At 40.3% G+C, this 20,416-nt stretch overlaps 1 protein-coding gene across 1 annotated transcript in view; it reads right to left on the reverse strand.

Annotated features, from left to right (window-relative positions):
- The window catches only part of PDZRN3 (PDZ domain containing ring finger 3), a 275,996-nt gene extending 258,907 nt beyond the window's left edge, over positions 1–17,089 (reverse strand). Inside the window, exon 1 of the mRNA XM_051980912.1 lies at positions 16,008–17,089. Coding sequence (XP_051836872.1) covers positions 16,008–16,724 — 717 coding nt within the window. The 5' untranslated portion in view covers positions 16,725–17,089. The remainder of the gene's footprint in view (positions 1–16,007) is intronic.
- Between the last annotated feature and the right edge of the window lie 3,327 nt (positions 17,090–20,416).

The following is a 20,416-nucleotide window of genomic DNA, read 5'->3' on the forward strand; positions in this document are numbered from 1 at the left end:
CCAAGCAAATGAGATTAGAAATAGAAATGGTTACTGAGAAGTAACAATCCCTTTTAATGGAAAATTTCCATAAAAATCAGTAAAAATTTAACTCACTAAAAACCAATAATCAGTACCTGAAACATTTAAAAAATGGCATTCTATTTTTTAGTAGAGTGGAAAAGATCTTAGGTTTTGAGGGTCTGAATTCAAATCCTAGCTTTACCACCATTCACGAGCTACAAGACATTTGGTAAGTCACTTCTCTCAAGTGCCAAATGAAAGGGATGCACTGGAGGGTTTCTAAGATTAGTTTCAAGTTTGTATCTACTGTCCTAAGATCTTAATTTGGTCCTCAGATGGGTCAGTCAATAACAACCACTGTCTTGCCAAATAAAACAAAAACTGCAGAAACACAATGATCCTGATGAAGAAGAAGTATAAACTATGTAAGAAAACAAAAACTATCTGCTCTGTTGCATTGGAGAGGTAAAGGACATCTGAAGAAGTTATCTTATGTATCTGGCTTTCATGAGCAATTAATGATAGAAATTGAAATAGTTACTTAATAATGTAGTGCAGATGTTTTGAGCGAGTGCATTTTTCTCCTCACATGTCAGTTTGAAATTGTCAATCAAATATTCAGAAAGGCTATTTAAGTCATACCACATGTGACCTGATCCCCAGTAACCCTTGCAAAGGTAGTTTTCCTTCCTATTGCCATGTAGTATCTTTCCCCCCTTGAGATGGTAGAGAATACCATTTTAAGAGACAGATAAAGGGGGCAGAACTCGAGAATGAGGAGAAATCCATATTTGGTCCCATCAAAGGGCTCTGTTTCCTTAAGTGCTTCATTATAGGGAGGGCGAACCTCTGACGTGCTCCCACGGCCCTACCCTGGAAGGGAGGGTTTGAGCTAAGTTGCAGTATATTTATCTGAAATGTCAAAGAAGATCTAAACAGAGTCCGGGCCTCTGAGAACACTTTCCAAAGTGAAACAGGCCAACATTTGAGATGTACAAGACCACAGAAGCAGAAAAAGCTCTGAAAGAAAAAGGCTGACTAGCACCTGAAAAATCCAGTTTCTCAGCCTCTGCTGTTGTTTTAAAAATCACTTATCCACCACTGGAGATAAAGAAAAATGTTCTTCTCTTTTGTATGCATTTAAATCAACAGATTTATTAGGCACCTACTGTTTACGAAGCATTGGCCTAGGTTCAAAAGTGGGATACAAAGCTTAGCTAAGACTCTCCCTGCTTCCTAGGTCCTCCATGGAGCCCTGCCCCACTAGTGTATGCCTTTCCCAGGTGATTTCCATAAAACAATCATAAGATACTTGCATGCATACAGAACAATCACAAAATACATGCATGTACAGAACAATCACAAGATACATATGTGCATGTACAGAACAATCACAAGATACATATGTGCATGTACAGAACAATCATAAGATAATACACGTGCATAGAACAATCGTAAAGTACATACGTGTATATATAGAACAATCATAAAATAATACACGTGTATAGAACAATCATAAAATACATACATGTATATATAGAACAATCATAAAATACCTACATGTGTATATAGAACAATCGTAAAATACATACACGTGTATAGAACAATCATAAAATACATGCATGTATATATAGAACAATCATAAAATACATACATTATATATAGAACAATCATAAGATAATACACGTGTATAGAACAATCATAAAATACATACATGTATATATAGAACAATCATAAAATACATACATGTGTACATAGAACAATCGTAAAATACATACACATGTATAGAACAATCGTAAAATACATACATGTATACATAGAATAATCATAATACACGTGTATAGAACAATCATAAAATACATACATTATATATAGAACAATCATAAAATACATACATATGTATAGAACAATCATAAAATACATACATGTATATATAGAACAATCATAAAATATATACATGTATATATAGAACAATCATAAAATACATACATATGTATAGAACAATCATAAAATACATGCATGTATATATAGAACAATCATAAAATATATACATGTATATATAGAACAATCATAAAATACATACACGTGTATAGAACAATCAAAATATGTACATGTATATATAGAACAATCATAAAATACATACACATATATAGAACAATCATAAAATACATACATGTATATATATAGATCATAAAATACATGCATATATATAGAACAATCATAAAATACATACATGTATACATAGAACAATTATAAAATACATGCATGTGTATAGAACAATCATAAAATACACATATACATACATACATGTATGTATATACATAAATAAACATAGACTTGTGTTCATATATATAGATATCCACAATGTATATCTCCTACAGACCTTTTTAAAATCACATTAGAATATGAAATCTTTGAGAGCACAGACCATTTTCTCCCCTTTTCTTTGTACTCCCAAGGCATAGCACAGACTGTTGTACATCGTAAGCAATTCACAAATATTTGCTGGTTTGACTTACAGCCTACTGAGGGATAACTAGAACAAATGACATGTGATAATTGCATTAGAGGGATAGAAAGAAAAGCCTTGTTTACTTATTATCAAAAGGAAAAAGTAATTACCAGCTCCAAGAGTGAAGTGGGGTGGGGTGATGATCCCAGGAAGGTTTCACGGAGGAAAAAAAAAGTCTTAATTGGGCTTTAAAAGGTAGGTCAGAATTTATTAGGCAATGTAGCATAAATAACAGAATGGGCCAAGGTTTGGGTACAAGGAATCTATGAATCAGCATGTTTGGCACAACAGGCAGGCTGATATACCAAGTACTTGGCAGGAAATTCTACAAAACCATAGTGGAAGGACAGAGCCTACTTAAAGAAAGGGACTATTTTTTGCCTCTTTTTTGTATAGCTAGCATTAGCAGGAACTTAATAAATGTTTGGCTATTGAAGGACTTTAAATACAAAGCAGAGGATAGTGAGTTTTATTTCAGAGGCAATAGGGAGCCATTGATGATTTCTGAACAAAAAGAGATGACCAATTCTATGCACTAGGAAGTCTGATGGTAATATGAATGATGTCCAGTGAGTAGCGAGAAAGTGAATGTGAGAAGTCCTCTTAAGAGGCTCCTGCATTAACACAGGCAGGTATAATGCAGGACTTATATTAGGATGGAGGCAATAGGAATAGAAAGGAGGAATGACTAAAAAAAAGTATTATGGAATCAGATCTCTAAAACTTGGTAAACTAAATGGGTATGAGAGGCGTTGGTTGTTTGATTGCTTTTCAGTCCTATTCAACTCTTTGTGACTCCTGTTTGGAGTTTTCTTGACAAAGATACTAGAGTGGTTTGCCATTTCCCTCTCTAGTTCATTTTACAGATGAGGAAACTGAGGCAAACAGAATTAAGTGACTTGTCAGGGTCACACAGCTAGATTTGTCTTCCTGTTTCAGACCTGGCACTCTATACACTGTGCCACCTAGCCACCCTGACATGAAAGGTGAGGAAGAGGGAAAAGTTAAAATTGAAGAGCTGCAGAATTTCTAGTTGCAAGAAACCTGGGAAGTGATCTCACATTACCCTTTCATTTGACAGATGAGAAAACCAAGGCCTAAAAAGGTTAAAGGTAATGGTAAGGTTAATAAGCAGCAGAACTGGGATCCACACCCAAATTCTCTGGATTTCAAATACAGTGCTTTTTGTTTTGAACATGAGAGACATGGTATCACTGACAAAAATAGTAACATCAAGAAGAGCCGGTTTAAGGTAAAAACTTATAAACTCAGTTTTTGACATGTTGAGTTTGAGGTGCTAATGAAATGCCCTCTAGGCAGGTGGAGATGAAAGTCTGGAGCTCAGAAGAGACACTGGTCTCTACAGATACAGATTTCAAGTGATTTGAGAGTAAAGATGAAGGTTGAAGCCATGGAAGAGAATGAGATAAATGAGAGTGAGTGTGGAAAGAGAAGCTGATGGGACCCAAGACAGAGCCTTGAAGAATCCTCCCTTTAATGGATAGGAAAACTGGGCAGGAGACACTGAAAGGATTCAGGAGGAGAAGACATCAAGTGGGATGAAATGTCAAGAAAGGGGCAGCCAATAATATCAAAGAAGCCCAAGAGAATAAAAAATGGCAGCTGAGGGGTAGGGTTGGTAGTGCTACTGGAATGGATCGTTAGACCATTTCTGATGTGAAAAGGAAGTTTCAGCAGAGTCGGGTGAAAAGTCACAATTCAAAGAGCTAAGCGCAGGGTCAGAAAGTGGAGGTATTGGGAGCAGATAACACCTTCAGTGGAAGAACGTAGCCAGATGGAGGGAAATGACTGAGGAAGGACATAGACAACATGGAGTAATGGAGAGAGAGAGACAGACTTGGATTCGGGAGATGTGGGTTCAAATTCTGTGTCAGAGTCTTATAACTTATGTGGGAATGTGTGATGTCCCGGCTAGCTTTCTTGAGGATCTCTCTGGAGTCTGAACTCTAGCTCACTCTCACTTGAGTCTCTCTTGAGTCTGCTTATTTCAAGTCCTCTCAGCCCTTATATACCTTAGTACAATTACATCACAACAGCACACTGAGCATGTGCCAAATAATGTAGAACCATTACCTCACCATACTAAGTCTATGTGAGCTAGAGAACCATCATCTCATCAGTCACACTGAGTTAACACCCTGCTGTAAGTATCTTTGCTTCAAGTATACTTTTCTCAGAGTTCCAGCCTTCTACAGTGATGGGAAAGTCATTTACATTCTCCAAGCCCAGTTTCTTCATCTCTGCCAAGAATGTGAATACTTGCTCTGACAATGCCATATTCAAACGTGAGTTACTATTTTTAGGGCTGATTAACCTTCATCTGTAAAATCAGGTTGGATTACTTAAAACTTTAAGATCCTTTCCAACTTTAAAACTCTGGATCTGGAATATAAGCATGTGAATGGCAGCTGATGTGGCGAGAATGGATACCAACATTGGGGAATAAGTATGACAAGAAGTAGACTGAAGGGGCTTATCAAAGCGTTGTGGGGGAATTGGGCAGTTGGCAATACTAAAAATAAGAGAGAAATAAAACACTTTGTTAAATTGCCTCAAAGTTCAATATTGAATTATTCACAATCATCACTCACCACATGGATGTAAGTCATTACTGGTTGCAGCATAGGATAAACAAGGAACTTCAAAAAAAAAAATAAGGAAATGGATAATCAAAAAAGAGCCAATAGGAAAGGATGACAGGTAAATAAGCTGAGCACTCAATGATATCTTCCTATCAGGAAGGCCCCCAGAACCCTGGGTGCACCATCTGTAGTAAATTTAGGAAAAGACATTGCCAGGAGTCATAACCTATAGCATGGACAGGGATCTTGGACTATAACCTGTTTCACTGCAAGAAGTAATCACATTGATGAGATCATAGAGCAATCTGAATATCTGAGTTTTATTAAAGAAGAAATGCTAACATTGTACTTAACTTTTTCTGTTTTAATGATATTAATTAATGATGTTAATTAATTTTCCTAGCCTTAACATTCAAATAACTCATAAGGATTAAAGACAGATAATTGATGTAAAAATTATACTTGCATCACTCAAGAAAATCATCAGTGTAAAAAATACACTAATGGTCAATACTCTTATTAATGCTTTGCTCCTCATGGCTTCAGAGATTGTAAGTAAGAACAGTATCTTTAAAAATATACCATTACCAACCACAAAAATGATTTTTAAGAACAACAGCTTATATTACTGGTCTGCTCTGATATACACACACACACACACCTACTTCCCATCCTGCAACTAGTTTTTAATGATGTAACCATTGATGAACTATATCAAGATTCCTGTGGTAATACTTCAATAGATAGTGCTTCGTTCTCACTGATACTGGTACCCCCCCTCCAATGAATCTTTTTGTGTGCCTACTAATCTTCTGAGTGTCTTTCCATTAATGCCCCATATGAGGGACACCCAATATGTTGAGGGCTTTCCACTAGAGAACCTTTTTTATGTCATGGTGCCTTTGGGTAGTCTGGTGAAATCAATGATCCCTTTTTCAGAATTTTTAAATATTAGAAGGAAATGCTAATTTTCAGTTAGAGGGTTATGAAAATAAATATGTAATTCCCGCCCCCCCCCGCATTTAAGTTAACAGACCTTTCACTCAAATGCACTCCTCCTAAGTGATCCTTACTCCAGAACTTTTATAAACTCCTTATATTGCTATACCCTACCCCAAATTCCTCTGTGAGAGCCAAATAAATTGAAGTAAAAGTGTGAACAATTATCTGACTCACAGTTTTAGTCCTATTTTTCAACATGGCTTCCTAATTATGGTGAGAGATCTAGAAATTCCTAATTTTCTCATCCATTATGAAAAAAAATGTTTATACCTTATCTCGATCATAGTCTTCTTCAGATGTGATATACTCACACATTCCTTACCCTTTAAGGAAGAGGGTTCATCTGTACCTCTAATATCCAACCTAAAACAGGAAAGGGAACATACAACCTTTGCCCTTACTTCCTTGACTCGGGTTGGCTGAAATGGTGTCAGCTGATTGAGTACTGGACAGATCTAAGGACAGCAGATAACAAAGTGTTGGAGATGGACTGGACCTCAAATCCTTTTTTGGGATCTGCCATTAAAGTAGCCATAAGACTTTGAGGGAGTTGCAATCTATTCTGGATCTCTCTTGTACCACTTATAAATGAGGAAGTTAATTCTAAAAGTTCTTTCTGTCTCCGAAAAAAGATGAGGGAAAAAATACCATGGCAACTTTGCCTATTAATTTCTCTCTCTGATTCAGTACTTTCAAAGACAAAAGAACAAACATGGAGCAGGTATTCAAGGTAAGGCTGCTCGAACCTTATGGTATAAGGCTGGGAATAACAGTACATAGATACAATGACAGACATAAGAAACAGTGGGACCAAACTTGCCCAAGAAATGTGAGTCTGTACCCAGCTCCAGCTTTGCAGACAAGATTCTTAGCAAGTCAAGGAGTGAGAATTAAGTCGAGGTTTTGTTCAGACCTGATAAGTGGGAGATACTTAAAGTATAAGATGTATAGTTGATAGAGGATGGCTAAAAGCTACCAAGGTAGAATAAAGGATGGGGTTGACCAAAGGTGGAAGGAATGAGGATGAAAGACTGGCGAGATTTAGTAGAAAAAACATCATATCTGGAGTTAGAGTTCTATCTTCCCACTTCTCAGCTAGATGGTACAGTGGGTCTTAAGTCAGAAAAACCTAAGTTCAAATTCAACTTCAGAAACTTACTAGCTTTGTGACCCTAAACAATTTCCATCTGTCTCGGTTTCCTCAAGAGTAAAACTGTAATAATAGCAACAAAATGAAATATTTGTAAAGCTCTTAGCACAGTGCCTGGCAGATAACAAGCATGTTCTCTTCCCCTTGTCCCATGCTAGCTGGCAGGTTTCCCTGGTGAAGAGAACAAGGGCCCTGGGAGAAGGGACAAAGGAAAAGAGTTTTCTGCAGCCTACATAAAGAAGATGTTTACATCAATGATTTTCTTTCATTTTGCAATGGAGATGTTCATATGTTTTCTTTCTTCCTTTTTTTGGAAGGCTATGGGGGGAGGAGGGAACACGAGTTGTCAAAATGTCTAAACCCAGTCTGACAAAAAGCCAAAAGAAAAGCATGATTTTCTGACTGCTCATCCATAGGAACAAGCACAAGCAAAGGAGGGCTGAATAGCTCCATTGGTTTGTTACAGACTCACCCATGCTGAATTTAGAAAATGAAAAAGATCATTTGATGCTTTAAGTAATGTGAAATGAAGGATGGAGCCTTTTGTGCTTGAAGGAAATTACCATTTGTTTCCACATCAGGAGAACAACAGAATTATTGCTGGAAACCCAGCGATTCGGTTTAGAACATCATGAATTCATAGCACAAAAGATGAAGACATATGTCACTCTGAAAAGCAAATACAATGAAAAATTATTTTTATCATATATTGGAATGATCCAAAATTTGACTAACTACCAAAGTATAAGTTTAACAAAATAACTCTGGATAAGCAAGGGTTACCTAAAAGAATGAAACATGTCTCTAGCTTTAAAAAGTAACTCTTTGCAATAACTTTTTAAAAAAAAAGTGTATCATGCTCTGTGTTTATAATCCTTTTTCTCCACTGTATTATTCTGGCCCCATTATCTTATGCCATTCAAGACTCAAAAGCTTGGAAACTGGCCATATCCAGATGAGTGCAAGGGAGTCAGTTGATGACAGTGTCAATGCCAGTTTTTCCAAGACATTTTCGATGCGTGGCTCCTGCTTATCCCTGTTTCCAATTGCCCCACCTGGAAAGCTGCCCAGCATGTTGTGAAAGATGTAACTGACCGGCTGGGTCATACATCTGGATGACACCACCGACACCTTTTAGTTTTCCGGAGATTATATAAAAATTCATGTCGTCCGATGCTGCTCCTAGTACTGCTGCTTTATGTGGACAGCTGGGAAACAGCCCGGGGGCTGCTGATGAACTGACAAGAAACATACAGGAAGTTAGGAACTCGGTGGTAGACATAAAGGGCAAGTGTCGGGGGAAGAAGATGAAAAAGAGGCAGTTATAGTTACTAGAATTGTTTTTAAAAAAAGTTGATGGTGATGATGATGATGATGATGATGATAAAGGCTAGCATTTACTTGGCTTTAAGATTGGTGATCATATTTGTAGCTCCCATTTACCCTGAGAGATAGGTGTTGCTATCCCCATTTTACAGATGAGAAGACTGAGACAAACATAGTGAAGTCTCTTGCCCAGAGTTATACAACTAGTAAGTGTCTGAGACTGGTTTTGAACTCAGGCCTTCCTGACTCAGGTCTAGTATTCAGAACTATATCTAAAACATTACAACAGTAAAATACAGTGAAGAACATGCATGTCTTCATTCAAAACATTCCAGGGTCCTTGTCCCAGAAACATGTCTCTTTGAAGCTCCACATTGCTTTCCCCAGCTAAGGTGCCTTTGAATCTTTCTCTCCCACTGGTCATTTTTTCCCTTTCCTCCATGTCTGGCATATTCTCCTTCCTCAAATTACTGGTTCCCATCAAGGTCCAAGCTCCAGGGCCACTTCCTCCTTAATGCCTTTCATGATACTTTAGTTGTTACTGCTCCCCGATCCCCCAACCTCTGTTGTTTTTCAGTCACTTCTGAGTCTTTGTGACTCCATTTGGGGTTTTCTTGGCAAAGATACTCAAGTAGTTTGCTATTTCCTTCTCTGACTCATTTTACAGATGAAGAAACTGAGGCAAAGGGATAAGGTCACCCAGCTAGTAAGTAATCTAGGCAAGATTCTAAGCCTATATTATAAAAGAGTTGCAGACTTACAGTAATAGAAGGAGTTTCAGATACCTTTTCCCCATTAAAACAATTTTCTTTAAGAAACAACTCAGAGAGTATTCATGGATGAGATAAACAAAAGAATCATCAGTCACTGGGTACTCAAATAGATCTGCAAGATGGGTACCCCTTCCAATTATACAGATGATAACATATCCATCCCTCCCCATCTTGTGTTCTCACATCAATTCACCATGGTGGCCCATCCAAAATTCCCCAAATTCTCTTGACATACTAAGGATACCAATGGAACATAGAGACTCCAGGAAACAAAAGAAAAAGAAATTAAAATTGGGTTAAGGCATAAAAATAAATGGAGACTGGATACAACAGTTAGTTCCAGATGGTAAGAGTTTGGGATGTGGCCTTCTACCAAAATAGTACTTAAGAAGATGTGAAGTGATAAAGGGAAGCAGACATTCAGACAAAAAGTGAAAGAGAGTATGGGGTGGTTCAGTGGCTTTAGAACCTACAGAATTTTTAAAATAAAACTTTGTGTTCCAAATTTTTCTCCCTCTCTTCCTTATCTTCCCACTCCCGAAGAAAGCAAGCAATATTATATAGGTTAAATCTGTGCTATTCTTTTAAACATATTTCCATATGTCATTGGGCCTACATAATTTTAAAATCATATAGATTTAAAACCATGGATCTGATCTGGGCCAGAATTTTTAGGATCCCAGATATGGAACTGGAAGAAGCCTCCCAAATCATTTAGTTCAGTAGCATCAAGTTCAAAAAGAAATGACAGGACCCTGTAGGCTACATGTTGACTTAGAAAACCACATACATTTCTTTAAAAAAAAAAACACATCAATGCATTATAATCAGATAGGAAATACATTTTGATATAGTTCTGCCTATGGGCTACATGCATAGCTTCACATCTAACACCTCTGATCTAGCCCAGCAAGGCTGAGGATTTGCCCAAGCTCACACAGCTATTAAATAAATGTCTGAGACTGCATTCAAAACTGCAGTTTCCTAAATCCAAGTCCAGCGGCCTTTCCACTGTCTCAGGGCCAAATAATACATTTTTTTTCTTTTAGAAATTTAAGTTAAAAATGGATGATAAAGATAGTTTTCTTTCCCAGTATTTCCAATAATAAACTTGGCTTTTCAAACATTGTGCTGTTTTCAAATGGCCTCAACAGAAAACCTCAAGATGTGTGCTTTTCTTTTTCTGCACATCTGTTTCTCGGTTTGTATGGCTGATTTTTAACAATGTTCCATCTGCTTTTTTGTTTGAACATCCACCGATATCTGAAAACGAGTGCTTGATAGTTACTGGGAAACCAAAAGCAACAAAGGTTTGCTTCCTGTTTTAAAGCAGCCATACACATCTCTCTTGGGTATGGTGAGAGGTAATTTGGAGAGGGGTGAAGGACAGGAGGTTAAAATAAAAATAGCCATTTTTACTATTTGAGGACATTCCTATCTGAAACACAACAAAACTAGGGCAGGCCAATTTCTACTGCCAGTGAAGTCGGGAGTTCTTATTACATCACTTTATAGTCCAAAAACTAAGCTATCCAGTTAATTATCTTTGATAATTTGAAACAGCATAAACACGAATCACTGAAACAAACAGATGATCAGAAACTTAAACTGTCATTAGTCCCATCACTTTACGTTCCCTTGGGGCTTTCACCAGAGCTGCTAAGAAGTAGGAGAACAGAAGAGAACACTGAATCTATCTTCTTTCTGCCCAATCCTGACAATACTACTAGCAAGTCCTGCAACTGGCCAGAAGTTTACAACTGGGGGATAAGAAGTCTTGCATGATTCATAAATGAGATAATGCACTCTTGAATAATGTGTGGCTATTTCTTTTTTTTTTTTTTTGACAATCCCTGCAAATAGTGCAAATATTTCTTTAGAAAATCCTATTTTTTAAAAAGAAAGTGTTGAAGCACATTACTTTTGTGATACTTACTTCTACTCCAATTTTTTAGAAGATATTAGATGTTCAAATATTTCATGTATTAAACATATATTGGGAACTGACTCAGCTCCCATGTAGGAGTTCTAAGGTAACCTCTTTATGAGCTCGTCCCATCTCCAGTCATGTGACAAGACTCCTAAGAATTGCATTTCTGCAAGGTTTCAGGATAGAGTCACCCACTAACTGGTCTCTAAGGACTCATCTCATCTCCACTGAGAATCTCATCCTCAGATTCTAATTAGAAACAATTATCTAGAACTTATGATATATTAGACCATCATACAAGTGAATCTAAAAAATACAATCTTTGTTCTATAGACCCGCACAAAAATAGCAATGAAACTGAACAAGAAAATACTCAATCCCATATGTTATTTTCTCTACATAAACAATGTCCCACCACTTCCTTTTCTGTAGTAAATGATTAGAATATTATCAACATAAGATAATAGCTAAGAGCTTTGAATAGTAGGTATTTACTAAATGCTGGGAAAAAATGTGGTTAATTAGGAAATGATGATTGTTTCTTAGAGCTCTACAGAATGGAATATTTGAATGACTCAATGGATAAAGGTTGATTAGAAGCTTTGGCTCATTCCCCTCCCCCCCCCCCCCAAATCTGAATGAGTAAATGAGGAGTGATATACTGGGAAGCACCTAACACTGCCAATGAAATGATTCAGATAAATTAGGAAGGACAACTGAGAACAATAATCTCATATATAGTGCCAATCACTTGTTGATTAATCACCCAAAGTCACCACATTTCCCACACTGTTCTTTTTATTCACCAACCCAAAAAGAATAGGCATTAGAATATGACAAATATATTGTCTCATTCTGATGCAGAATGACTTAATTCATAATTCTTTAATTGAACTTAACCTGTCAATCAAATGACAATTCTAGAGTAAAAGGACCTGGATTCAAATCCTATCTCTGAACCTTTGCTACCTCTGTGATGTTTGGCAAGTCACATGACCTTCTTGTGCCTCAGTTCCTTCATATGTAAAATCTGGAAGTTGAACTAGCTGAGTTTTTAGGTCTCTTTTATCGCTAGATCTATGATCTTAAATTGCTAGGATCAAATGATAACAAGAGCACATCAGAGTTTTGATACAATGCTATCCTTTTCATGCAGGCATGTTGTGAGACCTTTTAAGTAAAAGTGTCTTATAATAAAATGATTTGGGTATTTTATTAAATGGATCTCTTTGAATGGGGCCCAAAATAGGCACAACTTATAATTGATTCTCATCATCTAGTTAGAATCATCCTATGATAAATTCTGAAATGAAAATAATAAAGAGAAGCCAATTCCAACTCCTGGACAAAACTGTTCTCCCATCCCTAATTCCTTTCACTTGCAGCACACAGATCCCAGGGCTTAATCCACTGCCTTTCACACAACAAAAGCCAATAAATGCTTATCAATAGAAGGTGAAAAAGATGTTTGGGTCTTCATTTTCCTTATGAGTGGCTGAACTCACCAGAACACCATTTAATTCATTTATCAGCAATGTAGTGAGAACATTTGGTGTGATGTTCAGCCAGAGAAACTCTATTGAGTGGTGTGCAATTTTAGATAGTTGGCTCAAGGTGTTTCCCACATCTGGAAAAAGCTTTTAAAACAACTAAACTGTCAATTAGGGTCACTTATTTACAGTAGTTATAAAGAACAAATACATTTATGTGATGTAGGAGGCTATAGGAAACTTGCTCTGCTTGAATGACAATCTTGAATTAAGACCAGATCGGACGAAACAATTATGAACGATGAGGGAAGAAAAGAGAAAAAGATCCATTTTTTCAATGAAAGCCCATATTGGCCTGGTAATCTGTGGTAATATTACCACAAAGGACAAGACAGCTCTTTGAATTTCGAGGGAGACAAATACATGCCTTGAGAACTATCCAACAATAGGACATTTCAGCAAAGCCAATGAGCTGGATTCAGTTGAATCCAAAATCTTTTGCTCCTTATATAAAAAAAAACTATTCAGTTCTCGATTATTCAAGAAAAGCTGTTCTAGAACCAAATTGGTGGGTGACAAAGAAAAAGACTGAGCCAGGGCCCAGAGTTATAGACCCATAACAGATGAGAATTATAAGAAGCCTCTTTGTCTTGTGGATATAGCAACTGAGGACTAGAAGAATTAAATGGATGATCGAAGGTCAAACTCATTAGATTGAGTCAACATTCCAATCCCTACCAGGCAGCCTTTTCCTCTGAATATATTTTCCAAACAACTCTGAAATGAAGGGGACAGCATCATACCCATCCTGGCCCAGAGCCAACTTTAGATCAAGGGACACCTTTTAAGACCCTATTTGCCTCTCGATCAGTTTTCTCTTTACTATTCAAAGATGTGACTGACATAGATTAAATGATATTTACTCATTTAATGGAATACTTCCAATTCTTTTTAAAGCTAGCTTATATTAGAATGGGGACAATGAAAGAGGGGATGTGATTTCCTGGCCACAGGGGACTTCAACCAATGCAGTTTTACCACTGTTTTGCAACCTCTGGTCTTAAAAAGTTGCCTGGGACACCTGAGAGGTTGAGTGATTACTTGGCACAGTACATGATAGAGATGAAACTTGAACTCGGGTCAACCTAAGTCTAGCCTTGGAGCAACTACACATACCCCAAATACCTCTCTCACTAGCTATATACCCCCATACAATGAAAGCTGTAAACATCAAGGGAGTAGCATTTTGTGGAAACCCACAATTTCAGTATATAATAATCTGTAATCCCAAATTGAGAAAAAGTCATTTCCATTTCTGAATACTGACATTAAGTCCCAGTATCCAATTCTGTAGATAATGAAAGCACAGAAGGCCCTTAAAAGGCTCACTAACATCACGATGTAGTATTATAGTGTGCCTAATTGTTTAACCGGAACGGAACAAAACAAAACAATAACGACTCAGTTCAAAAGGCTTGCTTGGCCAGATTCTGGATTACGACAAATGGTTAACTTGACTTCAGGAGATAGCTTGATATCTTCCAGGTTTCCCTAACACCTAGAATATGCTGACTGCTGATACGTCCTACTTCTGAGACGACCGAAATCATGTGAGGTAACTTGGTGCCAGTCTTTTTTTTTTTTAATGGATGACCTCAATTCTCCATCAGAGGCATATAAAAGTCCAGAGCTCAGCACCAACTTTCAAAGGAGAAGTTTCGCTGGGCAAGATTACATAGTAACATCTTGTTCCCCAGCAAAACCCTTCAGATGATCCTCACTCCCACCCAATTGATCTTCAAAACATACAGTTTGAGTAAATGTATCACATTTTTTGATTCAGAGAGTTTACCCAAACACTCTAAAAGGGAAACAAAAAGGCAAGAAGAAATAATAAACGAGCTTAACAATGAATGATAGATAAACTCCAGGGGAGTGAATGGCTTATTTATAAATAAAAGAATCACTTTTTCAGGAAGTCCAAATTGCAAGACAAACTTTGGAAACCTATTAAGTGGCCCACCACCGGCAACACTAGAAGGATAAGCATCAGGTAGGATTAAAAATAGTGTTTCTGTTTTTATTTTGGCAACACACCCTCACACAGCCCTTTTGTGTGCTTTCGGAGCAGAGCCCGTGGTGAGTAGCTGAGCTGTAAATATTTGCCCTTCGCCCAGGGTCCGCCAGCTGCTAAGACTGCAGCTGACAGACAGACATGTCTGTGGGCGAAGAGGGAGAAAGTATGTCTGAAAAAAAAAAAGGAGGGGGGGGGTCCTAGCAGACCTTGATGATACATATGCCAGGAAACTAGGGGGAGGGGAGTGTGGCCCTGGGGGAAGAGTTCAGCACCGAGGCAAAAGTAACAAAGCTACCGCCCAGCTCCCCTTGTGCCCACCCGCATTCCCCTACTCCCTCCCCATCGGCCCCCAGAGGGTGTCCCAGAGTCCGGGTGGGCTCAGGGCGCAGCTTCTATTCCCAGCTCCGCATCTGCTCCAGTTCGCCCCGCCACAGGCAAATAGCCCAGCCAAAGCGGCGGCGCCCCCATTACCCTCCCACTGTCCCCACCCCCACAACTTCCCCCAAAGCAAAGCAACGAGCCAGCGGGGGGTGGGGGGAGTGGAGGGATAGGAAGGAAGGAGAGTCTCCAACACAGGGCTTTTTTTTTTTTTTTTTTTTTCCTGCTAGCAAGAAGTACCAGCCTGAGGTGTCTTCCCCGATTCTTCCCCAGTACCCCTGGAGAGGAAAAAGGGGGAGAGAGGCAGGAGACGGAAGCAGGAGAAGAGGCGATAGCTGGCGGATAGACTGGGGGAGATACCAGGAAAAGAGGGCGCAGTAGATGCTGAGGAAATGGGGGGAGTAACTAGTGGAGATCGATACTGGTGAGGAGGGGAGGCAACAACTGAAGGAGGGAGGTGATAGCTTGTGGAAAGTGACTATAGCTGGAAGAGAGGGGACAAGAGCTAGGGAGAGAAAGCTCGAGTTAGGGAAGGGGGGCTATAGGACGGTAACTGGAAGAAAGGGGCGACAGCAAAGAGAGAAGGGAGATAGAGATAGTTGGAGGAAACAGGGCGATAGCTGGAGGAAAGGGGGCGATAGCTGCGGGAAGTTGAGACCCGGTTGTGGCGAGTGGCAAGAGTAGGAGGCGATCGATGAGAGCGGGGGCGTGCTAGTGGGGAGGGGGGTGGGATCTGGGCCAGGCGCCCCTCCCCGCGCCCTACCTTGCTGCCCGGGGAGGCGACGCTGCGGCTGAGCGAGTCGAGCCGGGCGCTATACTCGGTGAACTTCTTCTGATAGCGCAGCGCTGTCATTTGCAGCTCCAGCTGCACAGCGGCCAGCTGCGCCACAAGCGACTTCTCGCGCTTGCCGGCCCGCAGCGCCTCCTTCTTGAGCTCCTTCTCGAGGCCGGCCACCTTGGCCTGCAGCGCGCCACTGTGCGCCTTGAGCGCCTGGAAGCAGCAGTGCGCCCCGGGCCGCAGCTCGCCGTGGGTCAGCACCAAGCCACAGCCCTGCTCGCACAGGCCGGCGGGCCGCGCTTCGCAGCGCTCGCGCATGTGGCTGTCCACGTCCTTGAGGTTGAGCACCTCTCCGCAGCCCGGGTGGCGGCAGCGTGCCGGCGAGTAGTCGCACATTTCGACGTGCTCGCCCAGCTGCTGCAGCTTCACCACCCGCTCGCAGCCGCGCCCGTGGTGGTCACACTTGATGTCCAGTTTGAGGATGAGGCTCTTGAGCGGCAGAACGTGGTTGAGCTCCTTGGTGGAGATCCGCTGGCACTGGACCGGGCAACTGCCCTGCTGCACCACCCAGGGCAGGACGCAGCCGGCGCAGAACACATGACCGCACGGGGTAGTCAGGGGGTCTTCCAAGACCTTGTTGCATAGATTGCACTTGAGGTCCGGGTCCACGTCGCCGTCGAAGCGATCCAGCTCGAAGCCCATGGTCTGCAGGCTTGGGCACGGCTCGGTCGGAGAAGGGAGCTCGGGGCCAGGCTGGGAGAGGGGGGCGCGGGGCCGGCCGGGGAGACCACACACACAAAACGCTCAGCCGCAGCCGCCGCCGCCGCCGCCACCAAAAGTTTCTAAGAAATCCCCAACTCCTGGGAGCGGTGGCGAAAGTGGAGCGGCTCCTCCGCCGCCGCCGCTCGTCATCGGGAGAGGCGTCCCAGACAGGCTGGCTGCGCGGCTCGCTCTCCCCGGACTGAGCTAATTGCTCGAGACTTCCTTGGAAAAGGCTGGAGACGACTTCTCTACCGCATTTGCGCGAGTTAACGCGCAGCTTTCTGCCCGAGGCAGCCCGCCTCTCCTCCCCCGCGCAAAAGGGGGCGGGGGGTGAGGGTCAGGGTGGGGAGGGGGACTGGGGACCCGGAGGGAGGAAGGCGATCGCCTATGGAGTCCTTAAGCATGCGCAGGGGCGAGGCTGGCGATCCAGGTTCAGTTAATTTGGGACAGGGGTGGGCGGGGGAGGGGGAGGCGGAGTGGGCACTTTCCTTCTCTCCCCTCCCACCCCACGTCAAGTTGGAAAGGATGAAAATAAAGCTCGGAGAGGGAAAGCGAGGGAGAAGGGAGAAAGAGGCTAGAGCAAGATGCAGAAACCTTCGCTGCTTTTGTTAATAATACCGTGCATCTGTGAAGACGTTTCAAGGCTATTTCCCCCCTTTTGGGCTGTCTGGCCCTTATGCTAAGAATCTGGAACGAAAAGTTTGCCAAAGCTTATGTTCTTTATTTCCAGGATAGTTTTTTGGGGGAAAAAAAGAGGAGGAATTGAAAGTGTTTTCCTTTAACTTTTTGCTCTTGTTTGCTGGTCGGAACGACAGCATCTCTCAGCCTACTTTTGGAGGATGAGTGGATGGATCCGGGCGAGCCATCTTACTGGAAACTTGTCACTCACTCCCTCAGTAAACTTTCTTCTGTGTTTACACCGTGCCAGGTGTTGTGCTTAAAGCCTGGGGAAGCAAAGGAAGGTAAAAACGAAGTACACAAACAAAAACTCTCCTCTGCAGGAGATCGCAGTTTAATGGGGGGAGACAACGGTAAACCTTTGTTTATGCACAGGTAATATAGGGATAAATCAGAGATGATCAGAGGGAGACACTAGTATCAAGAAGAATGGAAAAAAGCTTCCTGCAGAAAGTGGGGTTTTAACTGGGACTTGAAGGAAGCCTGGAAAACCAGAAGCAGACATGAGGAAGAACAGTCCAAATACTGGAGACTGAAAAACTGGGACTGAATTGTTCGTATAAGACAATGAGATTTAATTGTGAAATGTTCAGTACCTCTCCTTCATAGCCCTAAGGGTCAACATAATACAATTCAACAAGCTTTGGGTTTTTGTTTTGTTTTAAGGCCTAAGATATCCTAGGGTGGTTGGTGATACAGAGAGGTTTCCTTGGCTCTGAGACAGTTCAGATGTTGTTTAGTCATTTTTCCCTCAATCATATCCAAATATTCCTGACCTCATTTGGGATTTTCTTGGCAAAGATATTGGAGTATTTTCCATTACCTTCTTCTCTCATTTTACAGATGAGGAAACTGAGGCAAACAGGTATAAGTGACTTGTCTAGGGTCACACAAGTGTCTGAGGCCAAATTTGAATTCAGAACCATGAGCCTTCCTGATTTCAGGCCTAGCATTCTAATCAATGAAGCAGATAGCTGCCCCAAAGTATGTCTATATGTATTTATGTATTTCTATACACACACACATATACACATAGACATGTATATATAGATACACAAATATACATGTATATATATGAACATTCAAGAACAAAATGAAACTACTCCCACTGACTTCAGTGGGCTTTGGAGTACAAGGAGGATTAATTAAAGCATGTAGAAAGGTATTAGTTGCTTCAGGTGAAATTCTAAACAGGTAATGTAGACTAACGTGGTGGAAATATGTTTAATATAATTGTACATGGATAACCTATATTAGATTGCCTATCTCCTTGGGGGAGGGAAATAAAAAAATTGGAAATCAAAATCTTACAAAAGTAAATGTTGAAAACTAAATTTAAGAATAGATAAAAAGGTAATATGAAATCAGGCTTCACAAGAATGAAAGGGCTTGTCAGAGTTCTTGATGAGAATTCCCTATCAGATTCTGAAATGTCAAGTTCAGAGTTGTGCATGCACTGCATTTCTGTGGATTGCAAACCAAAATGACATCATTCTGTTCTGGAATCGCTTCCTTTATGTGTTCAGTTTTATTTTCTAGGAAGGGCACCCTAACTTTTTAAAGAAAGTGGTTCTCTCCATGATCCTAATAGTTCTTTAAATGATCTTTTTAAAAAGGGATCTTGCCCCATTTATTCTCCACTATAATCTTCTCCAATGCCTCATTTTGACCTAAAGGTGATTCTCAGTTCTTCCAAGTTAACTAACTTGAAAGAGATTCAACTTCCTCTCCTCCAGAAAACGGTCACCAAGACATAAATTTCATCAGCACAAAAACTCACGAAGAACATCTGCTAAGGCAGTGGTTACAAAGTGTGGACTGAGGAAACCTGGGCGGAGGGGTTGGTCTATGAAGACAAAACTTTTTATAATATTACTAAGACATTTTCATTTCCTATATGGTAACTATCAATAGCCCACAAAACCCAATCTTTTTGAGGGATCCTCAGTGATTTTTAAGAGTGTGACTCCTACTTTCCAGAGCTTGTGAGGAACAAGTGAGATATTTGTGCTTAGTACACTGACTGACACATAGTAGGCACTTAAGAAGTGTTTAGTCTCTTGCTTATTAAATGCCGGCTGTTAGAGATACAAAGACAAAAAAAAAAAAAAAAAAAACTCTGTCTCCTAGGAACTTCCATTCTACAGAGGGACTAGAACCAGTAAACAGCTAATTAATACAAAGTGACGTTTTCATTTTAAAAATGAGAAGCTAGCCGCAGTATGCAGATTGAGCCAGCAGAGAGTAAAGACAGAGATGTGACCTAGCTGGGGAAGAATGTTGAACTGATGAGTTCAGTGTCACTAAAGAAAACAGTATCTACAAAAGAAACTCCAGGCAGTATTAAGGACTAGATCTGGTGTGGCAGGACTTACTAGAAGTGGGGCTGCATTTTTAAACATTGAACAAGTAATGCCTTGATTGGCATAGTCTTTGAAATGGAAGAGAGAAGCCTAAATATTATTTCAATAGACATTAAGTCGAAATACACACTCTATGAAAAGTCTTGTTCTCGGCGCCTGGGGTTACAAAGGCAAAAACCTAAGAAAAACTTTCCGACTTCATGAGCATTCTGATGTGTCTACCTTGCTGCTCATTTAGAGATCCGATTTTGTAAATTATTCCTAGCAATTTAGGGTCTCCTCTTTTACCATCAAATATTAATATAGGTCATTATCCTAAAGTCAAATAGAAATCCCTGTCCCCTCCCTAGTTATAATCTTCAGGGTCACCTAGTTAACCCCCTTATTATAAAGATGAGGAAACAGAGCCAAAGGGGGCTAACTAATTTTCTGAGACAACACAAGTTCAGAAACAGAATTTAAACTCTGCTCATCTTCAATCTAGAGCTAATACTCTTTCCACCATACTACATGATCTCCAGTCTTGTATTATGTGATCTGTGTTTTTCTTTTCTATCTCTATGAATAATCATTACTTAGTGGTGTGTGTAT

Source organism: Antechinus flavipes, chromosome 1 (genome assembly GCF_016432865.1).
Source record: "Antechinus flavipes isolate AdamAnt ecotype Samford, QLD, Australia chromosome 1, AdamAnt_v2, whole genome shotgun sequence".
Lineage (NCBI taxonomy): Eukaryota > Metazoa > Chordata > Mammalia > Dasyuromorphia > Dasyuridae > Antechinus > Antechinus flavipes.